Here is a 20,105-nt window from a genome sequence, read left to right on the forward strand (position 1 = left end):
TGTCTTTTTAAGTTGGTGCCCCTTTAAAAACAGTCACTTCACTGGCTGAAAGCGGGTGGTTGCGCTTTGGGACTGGATGATCCAAACAGCCGAGTGCTCGTTTGCAGAGCACAGCGCATTCCAGGGCACAGCACCACAACAGGTCATGTTAGAGACGGATCTACATGAACACGCAGTCAGACTAACTCTGGTGGGGTGGGGTGAGGGATGGAGACAAAGCAGAGCAGACGAGGGTAAGAAACCCAGACAGGTAGAGGCCCGACTGGTTCATCTTCTATTGCACTGTGTGATGCTCCAAATACCTGCAGCTCCACCCCTCCCGCGAGCGACCTATTACACAATCTGGCTTCTCGAATACTTTTGTCAATGCTTCCCAAAGGAACTTCTGCAGACATGTCATAAGCACTGGCCCTCACTGGGAGGATCCAGGCTACGATGAGGCTGACAAAACAAAAACAGAGCAGCCCTTGGAGCTGATCGCAGGACCTCAGTGGGTATGAACTGGCGTATCTCTATTGGCTCCAGTGGAGTCATGATATTTTACACCAGCTGGAGATCTGGTCCCAAGAGTCTCATATGGGTTTAAAGACTCTTGAAAGCAGGCAGCCAATAATTGGGGATTTTCGGTGTATTGCGGAGTGTGACCAAGGACCCAAAGCACGGCGGTGTTAGACCTAAGCACTTACGTATTGTGGTAGCAAGGTCAGTTTGTGTGCCCTGCTGTACAAAGTCCCTGTCGCAAAGGGTACATCTACACTGCAATCAGGTGTGATTGCAGCATGTGTAGACGCACCCAAGCCTGCTTTCATCTAGCCAGCTCAGGAACCAGTAGCAGCAGCAGCCTGGTCTGCAGCATGGACTAGATGACCGAGTACCCAGGGTCCTGGGTGGGCTTGCACAGCCCATGCTAAAGCTGCTTCCCTGCTATTGATACCCACACAAGCTAGATCAAACTAGCCCAGGTGTGTCCACACATGCCGTTACACCTCTGACTGCAGTGTAGACGTACCCAGAACACTCACAACCAACACAAGGCTGTAACTGTAATTTTCACAATGCTGCGACCCCTAGATCCCTACCAACTGAAAGCCGGCGCCCTATCCCAAGCAGAGTTTGGCCCAAGCAGGGAGAAGTGCTAGAAACTCCATTAAGTCCATTTAGCGCAGCTACACTGATCGGAAACAGTATGGAGCTCTCAGAGAGGGTTTTCAACCCAGCCTAGAGTGCCTTGCTGGAAAAGGTTCAGATTCAGCAAAAGCAAACGTGTATTCTCGGTGCTGGCAGTCACCCACATGGAAGATCTCAGATGCTGAACGATGAACACGCTTCCCCCCCAAAGACACAAATATGCATCCATCCCAGGAGGTTTGATCCAGGGAACTAGCTCCGCTCTTGCTATTTAGGATGCTCCTGTGAACTGCAGAAGGGCTTGCTGCGTGACTGCTTGTGTTTTGTGCAGTGTTCTGCCTCCCACGGCTGCCGTGCTAGGAATGTGCAAAATGGATTTTACATCAACAGCATCAGCTGGGGAGAGTTCTAGCTATGTGTGAGCTGGAAAGTCTGACATGTGGAATTCCTCAGATAGCGTCCGAGGATTCCAACAACGGCTTCTTTGAAAAAAACCCCATGCTATGAGCTGGGGTTTCCACTCTAAAGAGATCCCACTGTACGAATTAGTGCTCCTGCCGCGGGAGGAGGAATATATCCCCGTCCTTCTCAAATAGCTTCCCCATCCCATCCCTTCATACTGGGCACAGGAACCTCCGCAGTTTCAGCATCACAACCGTTTGCTAGAGTCCCAGAGTACCGCTCTTGTAACGAGATTGAGAGCTCAGGACAGAGACGTAGAAGTTTCACACCTGTAAGTGTGGAGAATACTTCTCTTCCTCCTTTCCCCGTGTTGTCTGCTCAGGACAACTGCCTCACTGACCACTAGAGCTGGGACGAGAAAGTCAGTTCCATTTCATGGAGGATTTCAACGTTTGTCCGAGAATGAACCTCACAGATTCCTAAATTCTTTATGAAAAAGGGATTGGAGGCCCAGCCCTGGGACACTCAACTGGTGGGCTCTCCTGGAGCCATGGACCCTGGAAGCTCTGGCATAATCTGCATAGCAGGCTGCCCTAGAGCTCAGATGCCCAGGCTCTCAAGCCACCTGGGCTGCACAGAGACCAGGCAGCTCAGAGGCCAGGCAGCTTTCTTGGCTTCCACTGGAACTTTGGCAAAATTGAACCATCTCCACCAAACGGTTCGATTTCATGGAATCGGCAATACCTGACAAAGCTGTCAGGATTTTTTCAGACAGCTCTATTGTTCCTGCAGCACCTAGGTCAACAGGGCTCTGCTCTCACCTGGAGCTTTAGGTGCTACTGCAATAGATGTAAAAGTAGGTAGATGAACCAAGGCAGGCCTGGGACAGGTTTTCTGCACACACTAGGCTTCAGAGGTGAGAGGCCACATGGACTCCAGGCCTTGATAGGTCAGTACAGGACAGAGATGAAGGAGATCTGAACAAGGGTAAAGCTTGGCACAACAGAATCCCACACCAAGGCAGGTTCCAAGAGGCCAGATGTTTCTTCAAGCTGATTTTTGCCCCGTATGCTCCATGGTGGCAGAATAGCTAGGATCAGTTTGTGTCTACACTGTGCTTTTAAAAGGAGTGGGTTGCAGGGAGAGAAAAATGGGAGAGTCACTTTTGTGACATGCTACATATTGAAGCTCTGGGCGGAGCAATTTTCAGGCTGCTTGCGATAGAACAGACCCCAGTTAGGTCTATGAGAATTCAGGGAGAAAGAAGAACTCTGTAGAACAACTCAAAGGTGGGGAGGCAGCAAGGACGTCTCCCTTGGAAACAGGTCTGATGGCCTCCCTCCTCGTTCCCTGCTGCCATAGTGAAGGCTAGAAAGAACTCTGCTATGCAGCAGCTACTAAACCAGAACAGCTGCCATTTTGGGGAGCCCATATCATGAGGTCGATCGCAGCAGCTTCTTCATCTAGCCGCTTGGTCTGGGTCACTGGCTACCAGATCCTCCTAATTCATCTGTTCCAAAGCTGAGTGCCAGGGCTAGTTAGGACGAGGGGTACCGCAGTCAAGTACACCCACCTAGAGTCTATTCTGCTGTACCTTTTGGGGAGCATGGCTAGAGGCAGCGCAGCCTCACCCCGCCACACAGAAGTGGAATGTGATGGAAGAGGACGGGGCCTGCACTGGGGCGGGAGGGAGGCAGGTCATTGCCATGCTGCCTGGATACCATGGGAACCAGTATTTGCAAATCTAAAAGACATTCCCTTGTGGGTAAGGTGACGCGCACTTCAGTCGTGTGGCTTCCCGTATGTTCGCCTTGAACTCAGCAGGAATCCGCACCAACAGAAATACACGAGCAACTCTCAGTCCTCCCAGCTTTCCAAGGGGTTTTCAGCCCTCCAATCGCGATGAAGTCTGGTCACCCACGCGGTTTGATTTTCTACCCACGAGCCACTCTGTGCAGAGCAAAGCTTGGAGCCTGGCTTCCCGTGCAGCAGTGGCCCATCCAGGGAGGTTAACAGGCTCCAGTAAAACCCTGAACAAGAACGTTCCAGGCTGACGTGTTCCCTCCCGGTCAGTCCTGGGTACGGCTGTTTCTGCTTCGAATTGCAGCCCCTGCTGCTACACGTTATATAACTGCAGCAGGCGTTTTAAGGCAACAGGGCCATACAGTGGAGTATCATCTTATTACCAAGTTTCATGGTAGCTTCACTCGCCTACGTGGGACAGGCCCAGAGGCCATTTTGTGCTTGTGAAATTTGGCAAGGAGATAATTCTCTCTGATACAAGGGGACGGGGGGGGGGGAAGGAGGAGGGAATGGATCGCATGGGCCCATGCAATTCAATACAGCAGGCTACCTGTAGGAGTGCATTATGGGTAGCAGGTTTGCCAAGTTCCCTGGGTAGTTCTGCAGGTTTTTTCCCCATAGCTCTCAGTGTTTCAGTCTGTCTCCCCCCACCCCATCCTGCTTCATTCCTCTTTCAAATTCTTACAAGTTCCAACAGTCCTCCAGCTGCGTGTGCCAAAGACACATTGAGGTAAGCGCTGGCAAAGGATCCAAGACAGAGGTTAAGTCCTTTATTTTTAGAGTCTTGGCAATACCTTCTTCAAAAGCGAGAGCAGTATCAGAGCTGTGATCGGCCATTGCATAAGCTTCTCTTTCTTCCCAAGGGAGGAAAGGATCTAGCCTTTTGCAATCTCTCTCTGTCTCTCTCTCTCACACACACAGTCAGTCCAAGGGAGAGGAGAATATAAAACTTGATATAAAAGTTTGGTCTGCAGAGCTGGTTTGTGCCAGCAGGAAACCCAATTCCAGCATTCCAGCGCCGGGGGAAAAAAAAGAAAACCCACAAAGACTTTTATGTATTTAAAAAACAAAAGTTTATTCAGACAACCAAACAGCCCCAAGTCCGTTTTCAGCTGTTATTAGGCCCTGGTGCTTACGAGTCTCTGACACACACTTTTCTATCCACAGGCCTCAGGTTCAAGCTCCTCACTGTAGTGGAGGCTAATATAGATTTCTCTTTCCTTCTGCCCACACCTTGAATCTAACGTGCTGGCTGGAGGCCAAAGCAAGGGCATACTGCAATTTACATGCATATGCCACCTTTCAGCCTTTCCTCTAAGCACTCTCTAAAATCCATGTCCGCAGACAGGGAGGGGAGGTAGCTGGCCTCCGAATTTGACCCATTGGAACGTTTTGCCAACTGATCACCCCTGGGGCAGAGCACGAGAGAGCCCAGGGAGGGGCTGCGGGAAGCAGTTCTCCCTCCCACCTCCAGACGTGCCTGTTTACCAGGCGGCCAAACAACAAGAGTGCGTGAAAGGGAGACTCCAGCACTCAGGGAACAAGGCGTTGGAGACGGATCCTCACAGGCTGGAGGAGACGCTAGCCCCAGCCAACCCAATGGCAGGGCACCCCCCTTCGCTAGTACGTGGGGAGCCTCCGGCAGTCCAAGGGCGTGTGCACACGTAGCTCACAGAATTCCCATGCAAAGGCTAAAGGGGCTGAAAGCTTCCAAACCTGGGCATCTCCATTCGCTCAGGAGGGGCTTGAACACTGGTCTGCACTAGCCTGCCCCCTACTGCTGATCCACTGCTACTGCTGCGCCGGCGCTGGTATAAAAACGGGAGCAGGTGCTCACAACCCCATGTTGTCCAACCTCCATGCAGGGTCGGATGACACCCAAGCCCTGCCTGCACTACTGCTTCCACCTCTGCTCGAGCCGTGGTGCCCAGAGGGCTGAAGAAAGACTCACGGCTGCAGATGCACGCAAAGGGCACGGGATGCCCCCGGAGGAGGGGAGAAGAGAGACGTGGGGCAGAAACAGTCACCGCTTCTCTACCACACAGCGTGCCAGGTCCCGGCACTTCCAACACATCCCCTCACCGAGCAGCTCAAAGGGCTCCAGCCGCGTCAAACTGATCGACAGCTACAGAGCCTGGCAAGGAGTCAGCATCCCAGCACAGAGGGCCACCGAACCAGATCACATCGAACAAGCTTCTAGTGCCTCCAGTCTTGGCTGGTGGACACACAAGCAGGAGGGTAACTGAGGTCCCAGCAGCCAGCACCCTGCAGCATAACTGGTGCGCTGTAGGGGCCGGGAAACGCATTCCCTACCCTGGGAAGAGCAGCGGGTGGCACAGCAAGAACGTCTCCTGGGGAGAAGGCCGTCTCCACCTCACAAGCCAATAAGACAAAGTTTCAGGAGTCAAGGGGCCCCTTCCCAAGCGAAAATGGAGGTAAAGCTGCCCAAATGTACATGGGAGGCTCCGGGATCACCACAGTGGGGGAAGGAGAAGTCAGATGACGATAACAGATAACGATCTTCGGACACCACCTCAGCCCTTCTGCCAGCTGAACCTGGAACGTCTTGGGACCCAAAGTGCCCAGCGGTGTCCAGGACCACACCTGGGCGTGACTGGTGCAGGGAGCAGCGTCTAGACTCCAGGAGCTGGGTGCTGGGAAATGGCTGGCGGGAGGCAGCGAGACAGGGAAAGCAAACACCACTTTATTCCCCACTCTGCGGGCAAGAAACCCCTCCAGCCCCTCCCCATCATGCCCCCAGGTCGTAGGAAGCTTAGAGCTCCAGCGTATTCCCGTAAGCACAGAAACAGGTGACCAGTCAGTTGTCCGGCCCTCCCCAAGAGAGGGAGTCCTCTTTATTCCCCCACCCTCGCACACACTGCTCCAGTTGGTGCCAGAAGCACCACGCTATCACAAGGGAAGGCGGATCGCGGGATTTCCAGCCTGGACCTGAGCCCTTGGCCACCCAATTTCACAGCCCCAGGCAGTACATTAAGCGAATAATACTGCTTCTATAGCACTTTCCTCCCAGGATCTCAGGCTGTTTTAAAGATGTGTGAGCCTGTATCATTCCTTGCTTAACCCACACCCCCACACGGTGAAACTGAGGCACAAAGAGGAGCAAAGTGACATGCCCAAGGCCACAGCCAGTCATTGGCAGAATTGGGAATAAAGTGAGCCCTGTGCAACGTCCCCAAGACCGTGCCGCCGCCCTACATATACCAACCACAAGCTTTCAGTCCCTTACCTAAAGCAACCCTCCTCTGATTTGTCCGTTGGTATCACATTGCCCGTCCTTTTAAAGAACATGGACCTTAAGGTGCACAGGCTGCGTTCTTACCAGAGACTCGGCTCAGCAGCTATAAGGCATGTGCCCAGAGGATTTCTCCTCCGACCTTGTGACGTGGAGGAAATCACCATCTTTCCATCCTCTTCACTAATCTATGTGGCTTGGACACAGACGCCTCAGGCAGCTGGTGCAGTTCGGGGGATGGCGGTATTGGAATGCAGCGGAGGAAGAGGGTCACCTGAACCAGGCCCCTGCATCCACCATGCAGTGAGTGCTGTGAACCCCCCTGCACAAGGCCCACCAGTGACCCGCCCAAGGCAAGTGCAAGAGGGATTAGAAGCTCCCGATGAAAGATTGAGTGGGAACCTAGGATCAGCCCGGGGCTAATGAGAGAACTGGGAGCAGAGCAAGCAGGCACATGAAGTCTTGTATCCCCTCGTCTACACTAGAAATACTAAACGCTGACTTGCAGCAACGGGGCTTCTACGCAGGAGCCGCAGCTGCGAACGCAAGTGTAGACAGGGCTTCGGCTAACACAGCCGCTAACCCTGATCAGAACCCTCGAGTCGGGGGGGGTAAAAACCCCACCTGCTTCTTTGTCCTCCCACCGCTGCCAGCGCTGGTTGGGCTGTGGGATCACGAGGGCAACCTCTTGCCTTGACGCTAAACATCTCAGGTCGAGAAAGCCCAAGAGACAAGCTGTGTGCTAGTGAGACGGGGGCGTGAGAGCTCCAGTACGGACATGCCCACATGACGTGACCCTCTGTGCCTTTCCCCCCCGGACATGGTTTGTTAGGACTCCGTACAAGGGCCTGGTGCTCGAGCTCCAGAGGTTTGTGCCATCGGCGCTGGAAGTCCCCAGTTCAATCCCCAGCCTTGGCCAAGTTGGCATCATACACACACCACCTGCAACAGACTCCTCCCCCACGTTTAACAGACGCCCCACACCCATACACCAGCTGTTTAGAACCGTAGCTGCTAAACTGATGAGCTCTTTGCAACAGACGCTCTGGTTTAGAGCAGTGGTTCTCAACCCATTTACCACTGCGGGCCGCACATGTAACGCTCTGTGTGTTTCATGGGCCGCATCCACAGAATATCTATGCTACCTGTATGGCCCTGAGCATGTGACACGGGCTGCAGCTGGGCGCCGATGGGGCCGCAAGCGGCTCCCGGGTTGAGACTGGTTAGACACAGCTTTAAACAAACCCAGCCCCAGCCATCGTGGAGGGCGGCTCAGCGTGGGGAGGGTTCCTGCAGGGAGACAGCTTCCCTGCTTTGTTTCGGCTGCAGATGGCAGGGCCAGCCCCAAGAGGGGATTGTAAAAAGCCGGAGGAGGAAATGCAGCAGGACGGAACTCGGGGGATGGGGGAGGAGGGAAAAGTTACATTTTTTGACCATTTTTAGAAGTTTCCCAACTTCTGCCTACTCAGGAGAGACCAGGGAGGTGTGAGGAGCAGGAACTCCGAGAGCCCGGTTTAAAACGGACCGGGAGGAAGGTGCTGGGATACAAGAGAGGAAATGAAATCGGGTGAGCGGGAGGCACCTGGGGGCCCAAGAGAGACTCCCTTATTACAGCTTAGGACAGAGAGAAAGTGGGTGTGTGTCACAGTCACCAATGCCTAGGAGAAGCCAGCAGCCACATTGTTTCCCTGCTGTCACCAAACTCTTTGCTCCTACAGTGCAGGTCTGAGCTCTCCAAGCACCTTGCTAACAATTAACACCTCCAAAACAGCCGTAAGAAAGGGGCTGGGTTACCCCCATTTTACAGGTGCAGAAAGTGAGGCACAGAGGCTTGCCCAGCTCCATTCCCCTCGGCGCCATCCCCAAGGACCCTGCCCTGGAGTCCCAGCGGCTACTCTGGTCACTGGAGGGTGCCCTGCTGCTCCATCCTCCCATTACCAACCCTCCCCCTATCCCCCCCAGCCATTGTTCCCGGACTCACAGGGGACCCTCGACCACCAGTTAGTGGAGGGGGAGGTTCATCGTCTTAGCAGTCGACACAGCCGTAAACCTGCAGCAACATGCACCTTCCATCCAGAAGAGACACCGGACCAGCCCGCTCTCCCTCACCCCACCCCTGCCATGGACAAGAGAGCACCTCCAGCAATTCCCTCCACACTGCCCGCATGGGGCAGCCTGGGGAGGAGTGGGAGACCCTCCTTCTGCAGGGTGTGGGAGGGGAGACAACTCAGCACCCCTGCTAAGCTGGTCTCAACAGGCCCCTCTCTCGCTGCGATGCGGGGGGTGGGTGGAAGAGGTCGCTGCGTTGAACAAGCCTGTTTATGTGCAGTCCCGCCACGCCCCCATTATCACTCGCTTCAGTGCTCTACCGCCACAGCTTGTTGTGTCCCTGGCACCACAGTCTACTGGAGGGAGAAGTCGAAAGACCTGGGTTCTGACACTGCCTCCCTGCAGGAGAGCGACCGAATTACCCACCCCCTGGGCCTGAGTTTCCCCATCTCCGAGACAAGGAGGATAACCCTACCCCGCTTCAGGACGCGCACAGAGATCTAAGAACAAGGGCACCCAAGAGCATTAACCAGCTCTGCCCACAACCTCCTGTGGTCACGTGTAAATGCCCAGTGTGGACGTGCGATGGCATGGGTGCACCAAAATCCCCAGCGTGCGCCGATGCACTGGGGGTTCTGTGCCTGCAATCCGGGACTGGGGAGGCCACGGTTCCCAGTGAAAACCGAGGATGGCTGCAGCTTGGCATCAGTGAGGTGCAGCACAGGAAGGTCTGAGCCGCTGGGAAGGAGAGATTTGAAGTGCCCATTTCCTCTGCTCCCCACTTCCACTGGCAGGCTTCTATCGCTGATCCCTTCCCCAGAGGCCAGCCGTGCCTTGTGCCCCGACACAAGCCAGTGCTCACGTCAGGAATGGGCACCGGGCTGGAGCAGCACGAGCCACCCGTCGGCAGCCACCGATCTGCCCACTGACAGGAGCAATGGAGGCTCAGGTGGCAGCATGCAAAGGCCTGGGAGGCTGGAGGACACATGCACCCAGCCAGCCTGCAGGTAGCCTCACTAGTTCAGCTGACTGGCTGCTCCGATAGGTGGCCAGTCTGCCAAGGGTTTGGAAAACAAACAAACAAACCACTGAAAGAAAGAGACCCCAGGCCAGATCCTGCAGCAGGGCCATTCTGGTCCCAGGGACACACGCTCACTGACCCAACAGCATAGCTGCACTGTTCACAGGCTGGGCTCAAGCAGCTTGCTCAAGGTCTCACAGACTGCGGCCTCAACCCCAGATCTCTGGGTGTTTACCCCAGAGTCGTAGAAAGGTGCTTACGTTTAACAGCCAGATCCTGACTCTCAGTCCCCTGCCCCCTTCCACAAGCATGTATCAGAGATTCACCCCAGGCACCATTGCCTGGGTTAAATGGCTTTCCCCTGACCACTGCGGGATCCCAGCTCACACTCTGGGTCCACAGCTGGGCCTCGTCTTCACTGAATGCTCTAGACCAGCGTTTCTCAAACTGGGGGTCCCAACCCAAAAGCGGGGTGGGGGGTCACAAGACTATTGTAGAGGGGTTGCGAGAGTAGTGGCTGCAGGCCAGGCACCCAGCTCAGAAGGCAGCGCCGCTGCCAGCAGCAGCGCAGAAGTAAGGGCAGCAATACCCAGCCATGCTGCCACCCTTACTTCTACACTGCTGCTGGTGGGGGCGCTGCCTTCAGAGCGGGGCACCCGGCCAGCAGTCGCCGCTCTCCACTCTGCTTTCAGAGCTGGGTGGCCAGAAAGCAGCAGCTGCTGGCCGGGCAGCACCGCCGCCAGCAGCAGCACAGAAATAAGGGTGGCCACGGTGTGGGGTGGAGTCGTCACTTTTGGGGCAGGTCGTCGCAGCCTGAAATGATTTGAAAGGGGGTTCCAGCAAAAAAATGTTTGAGAACCCCTGCGTAGCCCCTGCTCTGTGGAGCCCGCCCTCGCAGCTGGTAGTCCTGGTCCTTGGCGTGCAATTGCTGGAATGGGTCTTGGTCTCTGATTAAGGGGTGGAAACTGTGGGGGTAGCTGGGGCCAGGCCCATCAATGGCTCAGGACCAGGAGTCTGAATCTGAGCTGGTGTTTGCTGGCAGGCCCGTGGCGCTCCGATAGCATGGGTGGGATGCTTTGCTGGGGCTTGTGCTCTTCAGGCAGGCATGGCACATCGTTTGGAATCAGCTGGACCTCTCCCAGACCACGCTCTGCTTTTCCACCTATGAAGCACCACCAAGACAGCTGAGCTGCTCTGGGATGATGCAGATCATGGAATTCAGGGCAAAGCACCCGAGAGCCAGAGTCCAGTCCCACTTCAGAATCGTACTGGGACTCTCCAGAGGGACTGGCAGCTTCGAAGCTGCTGATGCCTGATGAGGGTGGCTCCTCGGCTGCCCTGTGCAGGCTTCATGAGCTGCCCCACCAAGCAGCCATCCAGTGGCCCAGCCAGGCCTCAGCTCCCATTTGGGAAAATCCCAGTCTTGGACACTACGACCCACTCCAAACTCCTGCCTGGAAACCTCACCAGAAATGCCACAAAACAAGGATTCAAAAACAGAGACAGTCTTTAAAGTCCGCATTGACAGGCAGGGCATTGTTACGCCGATGCCCCTTGAATAGGCTGGTGACTTTCCTTTGTCTACAGAGAAACCCCTCTCCCCCCGGCCAGCTCTCAACCAAGCGCAACTGGGCATTTGTGGTACAGCTGGCATCGGCTCTGCTGCTCCACTGAAAGCCCTGCCCCCTGGAAGCTGGCAAGCCAGGAAAGGCCAAAGCAGAACCACTAATTGCAAACAGGCTTCCTCCTGGGACTTTCACAGAACGAGACGAGAAGAGAGAAGCTTTAACTCTAGAGAGAATGAGCAGTTGTGTGCAGGGCTGGTCTCTGCCGTAGGTCCCGGCAGAGCCTGGGACAGGGGAGAAGTGTGCTGCAGAATGACACGGAGGGATTTTTCCCCGTGGGATGGAGGAAGAAGAGAGAGGCACCTCCAGCCAATATTCTCCCTCTCTCCACCCTCCGAACTATGCCAGGAAGATTTTGCCCTCCAATCAGTTGTGTTTATCCCCTCGGCCGTTGCTAAGGGACTCCAATCCCCTCTGGTGCAGGAGGTTTGGCCTCCGTGTGCTCAGAGGGGCTCTGTCAGGGCTCGTTTTACACAACCAGAAAGTCTCCAGCGCTGTGGCGTGTGAAAGGAACGGCAGTCCCGGGAGAGAGTGGGACCCGCTGTCTGTAAGGGGAACAGCGGACGGTTTGACGGGGCCTTGAACCGAGCACTGGCACAGCCAGCCAAGGGGTAGAGGGTTGGACACCGAACTCAGGGTCTGCTGCAGGCAGGCTGGGTTAGTGAAGCAGCATGGTCTGAGCACAGGCCTGGGAGCCAGACCCTCCCGGGCAGGAGAGGATCTTCAGCTGCACATGCTAGAAGTGCTGCTATACAACAGGCTCAGCCAGTCAGGGAACGGAACTGAAGCCACATGACTGGCCGCACCCACCAAGCAGTTTGCAATCCATGGAAGACAAAGTTATTCCCCATGGCACAGCAGAGACCGCTCCGGTTGGCTGATTTTCATGGCAGGAGCAGAAAGAGGCTAAGATTAGTCAAGCAAGTTAGCGGTAGCTAATTATTCACTCAGCTCCAAGGAGAGCCAAGGCCCTTTGGGAAATGAAGAAGTGTATTAATTAAATTTTTACTGTTAGGACCAGCTGAAACCTCATCCAGGGCGTCTCCCAATGAGTCGGATTTCAGTGTTTGTCCGACGTGGTCTGGGCTCCCTCTCCAAAAATGTTGCCTTGGCTCGAGACCACCAAAAAGGCCGGGTCCACGCTAGGCTTCATCCACAAGTGCAGCTGCACCGTTGCAAAGTGTTTGCATAGACGTGACTGGCACCACTGAAACGAATCCGGTTAACCGGGGTCAAATGCACTAGTGCAAGCAGAGTCTGCACTGGGAGACACAGTGTAGACGAAGCCTCCGGTGCCTCATAAGAACATAAGAACATAATAAGAACATAAGAACATAAGAAAGGCCGTACCGGGTCAGACCAGAGGTCCATCTAGCCCAGTATCTGTCTACCGACAGTGGCCAATGCCAGGTGCCCCTGAGGGAGTGAACCTAACAGGCAATGATCAAGTGATCTCTCTCCTGCCATCCATCTCCATCCTCTGACGAACAGAGGCTAGGGACACCATTCTTACCCATCCTGGCTAATAGCCATTTATGGACTTAGCCACCATGAATTTATCCAGTCCCCTTTTAAACATTGTTATAGTCCTAGCCTTCACAACCTCCTCAGGTAAGGAGTTCCACAAGTTGACTGTGCGCTGCGTGAAGAAGAACTTCCTTTTATTTGTTTTAAACCTGCTGCCTCCTTTTCACTCCCTTCCCCCTCTACATAGGTGTGCACGCCCACACCCACTATTTGAGGGAGAGCAATGGCTCTGGGCCGGGCTTGCTCAGGCACGAAGGAAGCTCAGGCAGGAATGAGTTCCAAATGAAAAACAAACCGTGCCAGGCTGCGCCTCCCCGAGCTCGGGGGAGGCGCTTGGCTCACAGCTGCAATAACTAAGGCCTTTTATGCCAGGAGCCTCCTGGAAACTAACCCCCAAACCTCCCTGAAAATAGCACGGCTGTTTTATTTAGGAAGGACGGGAGGCGTGGCGGCAGGGGATGGGCGACTCCACTAGAAAAGCTTCCCAGAGCAACCCGTGAGCTCATGGGCTCGCCACAGGGAACGTCCTTGCGCTGTCCAGGGCGTCGCGGAGTGGATGGGGAGAAGGCCCACCCAGCTTCGTAATGCATTCGGTGCCGTCTCCTTTCGACGGGAGGGACAGGCCCTGCTTCTGAACCAGCCGAGTGAACTAGATGCAGTGCAGGGTGCCCACGCTCGCCGTCCCAGCTAGCGCAAACCGTGCTCCCGCCAGCCATTGCCGGGTCAGTGCAAAACAGATCCCTAACCAGGGGACCAGTCACCCCCTGGTTTTCCCCCCCACGTCCCACCTTTTCATAGGTCTGTACGTGCCATGAGGTCTTCAACGTCTGGGGAGGGCGGGGGAAGAAAAGTGGGAGACCGACATGAGGAAAGCAAACTCCTCCCTACCCATAGAGATTTTCTGAAATGACACCGTCCCTAACCCTGCAGATCCCAGTGCAGGTCTTCTAAGGCAGGGAGGTGGGGTGGGGGGGGGAGCGTCACGGGTATAGCAAACCTGCAGTTGGAGAGGTGCTTTCATAGCGTGTTTGTTGGAACTGTAAATGGCTAGAAGGATGCACAAGCCTTAGGAAGCACCTGCTATTCTAAACACCATGGGCACGGCATGGCACGGCACGTTGTTTGCCTTTTTAACATAAAAAAAAAAAGCTCTAGATTACATCCAGGAGCACAGGGCTCAGGTGGACAGAGCCGTGCTCAGACTAGGACCTGCTCGAGCAAGTCACTTCACCGCTCTGTGCCTCTCACGGTCCGTCCCAGCTGTTTAAAAGCTCTGGGGCAGGGAGCGTGTTGTGTTTCTATGGTGCCTAGCACAGTGGGGTGGCTAGGTGCTACCCAGGCCCCAGCACGCCAAGCGCGTGCTTGGGGCGGCAAGCTGCAGGGGGCGCTCTGCCGGTTGCCGTGAGGGTGGCAGGCAGGCTGCCTGCGGCGGCACGCCTGCGGGAGGTCCGCGGAAGCCGCGGGACCAGCGGATCCTCCGCAGGCATGCCACCGAAAGCAGCCTGCCTGCCGTGCTTGGGGCGGCAAAATCCCTAGAGCCGCCCCTGACCGCGCCGTAGGGGACCAGACATGCCAGCACTGGCTGAGCTTGTGAGGCCCTATGCGCCACTCGAGGGAGTCCGTCTAAAGCAACAGATGTTATACACCCCATCTGATCAGCGCCCAGATTTCGGGGGAACGTGCTCGGTGTCAATGGGCAACATTGGAGAAAGACGGAAAGAGGGTAACGGAGGGCACACGGGGGCCCTGCCATCTGTCCAGCAGAGCCACAGTCTCAAGCACCTGTCTGGAGATCAGAGAACGAGTTATCGGCACCCCTTAACTGCTTCCAGCAGAACAAGGGCCCATCCCATTTCTGCCCATCCTCGCAGCGTTGATAGGCCCAATGCGGGAGGAGGGAGCTCAGTGGTTTGAGCGTTGGCCTGCTAAACCCAGGGTTGGGAGTTCAATCCTTGAGGGCCATTTGGGGATCTGGGGCAAAAATCTGTCTGGAGATCGGTCCTGCTTTGAGTAGGGGGTTGGACTAGGTGATCTCCCTTCCAACCCTGAGATTCTATGAGTCTAATCCCATTCAGGGTCTCTCCCGAGCAGACCGAGAAAGAATGGTGGGGGATGGGGGGGGCACACGGAGCCCCTGGCCGCATTGAGGCATGAATGCGGGGCCCTGGTGTGGGGTGGGACTGAGGGCACGAAGAGCCCAAGGGGGCAGCTTGAGGGACCCTGGCATGAGGGAAGGGCTGGGGGTTGCAGGGAGCCCCTGAAACAGAGGGAGATGGAAGGGCAGCATGCAGGGAGGGATGCAAGGAGCCCAGCCAACAGTGGCAACACAGTGTTACCCCTCGTTTAGGGAGCAGAGGACCCCTAGGCAGGAAGTTACAGATAAGGAGGGAAAGGGGAGCACGTTGGGATTGTGGGGAAGGATCAGCTGCACCTTCAGTTTGTTCTGGCGCTGCAGTGGCCTGCGTCAGGGTGGGGCCCCGCTGAGCGAGGCGCCGTGACAGTCCCTGCCCTGGCAGGCTGACGCAGTCTAGGAGACTCCGGAGCTCGCCAGGGTGGGGGAGAAGGACCCGGCTAACATCAACCAAGAGGGGCTGGCGTCACCATGCACCCCTCCCCCACCCCGCAGACGGAAACGCTGCGACTGTTTCGGCAGCCTTCAGGGCATTCCCTCCGTGATGCACTGCACCGGCGGGAGTCAGCTCAGCCGAGTCCCTAGCATTACCACCGCCGCCACCTTCCCGAACGCTGCCTGCAGCAAGGTGCAGAAGCAAAGCGGGGGTAGCTGGTACTCTAATATCCACTAGATCTTTGGATACCGTGTTCCTCGAGCCAGGCTAAAGAGCAGAGGGCAGAAATCTCAGCGCTCGCCTTGGCACTACATTTGATGAGTCGTTTAGATCTCCGAGTGTGTCTACACTGGGGAGAGCGTGGAAATGGCTTATCCTGCACTGGGGCATCTCCATCAGTCTTGCAAATGAGGGGGATGCTCGGGGGTTGCAAGACAGCAGAAGACTGTGGGCCAGGAACACTTCTGAGGAGCTCATTAATAGAACATTAAGAAGTCAGACTTGTAGATGGGCAAAAACCTGTCTGGGGATTGGTCCTGCTTTGAGCAGGGGGTTGGACTAGATACCTCCTGAGGTCCCTTCCAACCCTGAGATTCTATTCTAGAACATTAAGACGTAATTGTGGCAGCAGTTACTATAGGCTAGGGGGTTGGAGCCTTTACCCAAGAGATTGGAAATTCTTTGGGTTTGCACAGCAAGTTGTGCCTTCTCGGTGTCATTACAGCCAGTCACACCCCTACATCTTTCCTTAAAGATAAGGAAAAACATGTTTTAAGGCTCTTTGCTCAATGCTAGCTAGTACAATGGAGCCTTGATCCTGACTGGGCCTCTAGGCACTACTTAATACAAGTATCAGAGGGGTCGTCGGGTTAGTGTGGATCTGTAGAATCATAGAATCTCAGGGTTGGAAGGGACCTCAGGAGGTCATCTAGTCCAACCCCCTGCTCAAAGCAGGACCAATCCCCAACTAAATCATCCCAGCCAGGGCTTTGTCAAGCCTGACTTTAAAAACCTCTAAGGAAGGAGATTCCACCACCTCCCTAGGTAACCCATTCCAGTGCTTCACCACCCTACTAGTGAAAAAGTTTTTCCTAATGTCCAACCTAAACCTCCCCCTCTGCAACTTGAGACCATTACTCCTTGTTCTGTCATCTTCTACCACTGAGAACAGTCTAGATCCATCCTCTTTGGAACCCCCTTTCAGGTAGTTGAAAGCAGCTATCAAATCCCCCCTCATTCTTCTCTTCTGCAGGCTAAACAATCTCAGTTCCCTCAGCCGCTCCTCATAAGTCATGTGCTCCAGCCCCCTAATCATTTTTGTTGCCCTCCGCTGGACTCTCTCCAATTTATCCACATCCTTCTTGTAGTGTGGGGCCCAAAACTGGACACAGTACTCCAGATGAGGCCTCACCAGTGCCGAATAGAGGGGAATGATCACATCCCTCGATCTGCTGGAAATGCCCCTACTTATACAACCCAAAATGCCATTAGCCTTCTTGGCAACAAGGGCACACTGTTGACTCATATTCAGCTTTTCATCCACTGTAACCCCTAGGTCCCTTTCTGCAGAACTGCTGCCCAGCAAAGAGTCCTGTGGCACCTTATAGACTAACAGACGTATTGGAGCATGAGCTTTCGTGGGTGAATATCCACTTCGTCGGATACAAGTAGTGACTCAAGTTAGAAAGAGGACACACCAGTAGGTTTAGGAGCTAAAACCCGTATTTGAAATTGGAGTACACATTTTAATGTAGCGTCCATTTAAAAAAAAAAAAAAAAAAGGAAGAAAGAAAAGGGTGGAGGAAGCCAGATAATCTCCTTTCCTGCAAAGAGACCAGGCTAATAAAATAAATCTTACTCACTCCTTGGTTTTAACCATCTAAAGTGTCATTTGTTCAATAGGACATTTTAGAAGCCTTTGTTTTTAAACCTGACGGTGTCCCTTTAAATGGTGTTTGGCCCACATGAAATCCCATGATTCAGGGAGCTGACTAGGAAACTTTACAGTAAGTGACAAGTCATAATTCCTTTGGCATTCAGCAATGCAACAACATTAGTCATGTTGCGAGCCCCTGATATTAACGCAGCTGCAATATGCAGTTCCTCTGGCATTTTAATTGTAGCTTTGTATGAAGGGCCCGTTTCACTGGAAATCGGGGGCAGAGCCATGGTTTTGCTCCAGGGAGTGAGTGAGGACACTACGGTCTACAGTTTCCAAGGCACCTTGGTTCTCCAGTGTGAGAAGTTGGGTAGGTTTCATGCCATCAAAGCCACATCTCCTAGTGTAACCTGATGTGAGAAGTCTGGGGGTCCCAAGCAAGGCTGATGTTCGGAGTAGTAGCTCCGTGCTTAATAGCGCCTTCAAAAAGCCTCTGAAGTCATTGTAATTGAAGCCTGTGTAAGGACGGGACAGAGGTCAAGTCCTGCAACTCAGAGGCCCTTGGGAGCTCAGATGCCTGCGTCGTAAATTACGAGATGTCCCAAGTAAAGAGGCCGAAACAGAGGCCAAGTCACAGTGCTCAGTGGCAGAGTGACCCCACTTATAAGGGTCAATCAAGTAACTGCAGGCACCAATTAGCCCCCCAACCTCCCCCATCCTCAGTGCAGTCAGATGCCATCTCCTTGGACAAAAAAGCAACTGTGTAGAAGCCACAATCGCATGCTTACAAAAGCTATTCCAGACAGGACTTGGGGATCAGGATGTCTCATTAGTCCAAGAAGAATCTCTAGGCCAAACACGTCAGACTGAGAGACCCACAACATCAAGAGTAAATACAGGGCAACGCAATCAATAGCCGCATTGTCACCTCTCTAGACTCCTACACCCTACGTTTCAGTGGCAGGACGGCCTGGAGCCCTGTCTGAACTAAAAGGCAAACCCATCGCTGGCACTGTTCCAGATCCGCGATCCTACCCACACAGGCAGAGCCCTGTGCCCGTCAACAGGCTCAGGGCCCAAGGGGCCCCCCTTGAACCAGTGCTGAACATGGTTTAACAGCTCACGTGGCCAGGACAAAACTTCTCCTCCTCATCCTTAGACGGAGCTCCATTCCCCTTCCTTCCCCCCTGCCCACAGACCCAGCAGAAGCCCCGGCCACGAGAGGGTTGTTCTCCTGAAGCAAATCACCTGGTCCTGCAGCCAACACAAACATCCACCACACAAGACAAGCCTTTCAGGGGGAGGCAGACAGGGGACACCTTATTTCCCCATTCCCCGCCCCCCTTAAGAGAGAGGCTGCTCCCAGCTCTGCAAAGGAGGAGAGAGAGACCCAGAGCTGCAACGTGGAACTTAAAAAAAAGAAAAAAAAGTTTTAAGGCATTAAAATAGGATCCCCTTGTAGGGAGGGGAACGAAACCCAGCTTGAGAGGATCCCTCACGGGGGGGGGGTTCCTCACCATTATTTAGTAGGAGTGGGACAGATACAAGTTTGGGAACTCTCATAACACATTGTCCCCATCACGCTAGTTACTGGGGGGGCAAACGACGGAGCAGGTTTTCCTCCAGCGAGAATCGGCTCCTGGTTTTACACCCCCCTCGGAGAGCCAGGGGGGGGGGGACGGGACCGACGCTGGCAGAGCCGATCCCCCCCTGGAAACTGACCCCGGCTCCTGGACCCCGAGCAGCCCCAGCCCGGGGCCCCCACGCCCCTCACCTGAGATGTAGTGGCGCCGGCTCTCGTCCAGGTGAGTGGAGATAACATCGCCCATGGCGGACCGGGGCTGGATGCTCGCGGGGGGGGGGATCCCAGCTCACCCCCCAGGGAGGTTTGCAAGTCAAAGGGGGGCTGGGGGGGGGCAGGCGGCGGCGGCGGCTCTGCTCCCGGTGCTCAGCTCCGGAGCGGCTCCATGGGCAGGAACCAGCCGGACTCCTCCCAGCCGAGGGAAGCCCTGGGCGGGCCGCAGCGGGAGGAGGAGACGCTCCTGCCGACGTCCAGCCTCCGCCCCGGGACACACCCTGAGAGCGGGGCCGGGCGGCGAGTCCCCTCGTCCCACGCGGGGGCTGGGCGGGCCAAACTCCCTCCCTCCCTCGCTCGGGGGGCGGGGGGGAGATTTCTCCGGCAAGAACGTGGGAACCCAACAGGAAAAGCTTTTAAACCCCCTCCCCCCCCCGTGCAGTGATTGCACCGGCCTGTGCTAAAACCCAGCCCCCTGCACCCCCGCCCACGCGTGGCCGCTAGGGACCCCCACGCTCCGGAGCTGGACCCAGGGAGCAGAAGCTGGTCGCCCCTGCAGCTAGAAAAGGGCTTTTCTGTGACGCCTCGTGCCAGCCAGGGGCCTGTCCCCCCCGCCCCGATCAGAGCCACCGAAGGCACCTTCCTGCTCCAACTCTTTCAGCCGGTGAAACCAGCTCCTGGCTGGCACCTGGCTTGGTTTCATTCTGACGTTGCTTCACAAGGGATTGCAACATTTACCCAGCCCTTTCCCAGGGCCCAGGAGGGGGGGGGGAAGCCGGTACAAATTACCGGGGTCCGGAAGGGGGCCCGGGGCCCGGCTTCGTTGGCCCTGTTTAGCCGGGCCGCCCTTGCTGGGGGGGCCTGAAAAAATGTTTTCACCAGGGCCCAAACCTGCTCTCGGCCGCCCCCACCCCTCTGACGACGCCCGTCATCATCATAACCCACAGCCCTGACCCTTCTCTATGCCAGGGTGCCTCTCACTGGGGACATGGGGCCTGAACATACCCGCTGGACGAGGGGTTTCTTCGCCCCCTTACCCCCGTGTCTGATCCTCTG

The 20,105-nt window shown here is 55.3% G+C and overlaps 1 protein-coding gene across 1 annotated transcript in view; it reads right to left on the reverse strand.

Annotated features, from left to right (window-relative positions):
* Positions 1–19,425, reverse strand: part of NIBAN2 (niban apoptosis regulator 2) — a 100,489-nt gene extending 81,064 nt beyond the window's left edge. Inside the window, exon 1 of the mRNA XM_044992404.1 lies at positions 19,029–19,425. Coding sequence (XP_044848339.1) covers positions 19,029–19,083 — 55 coding nt within the window. The 5' untranslated portion in view covers positions 19,084–19,425. The remainder of the gene's footprint in view (positions 1–19,028) is intronic.
* Positions 19,426–20,105: the final 680 nt, after the last annotated feature.

This window comes from Mauremys mutica, chromosome 18 (assembly GCF_020497125.1).
Source record: "Mauremys mutica isolate MM-2020 ecotype Southern chromosome 18, ASM2049712v1, whole genome shotgun sequence".
Taxonomy (NCBI): Eukaryota; Metazoa; Chordata; order Testudines; family Geoemydidae; genus Mauremys; species Mauremys mutica.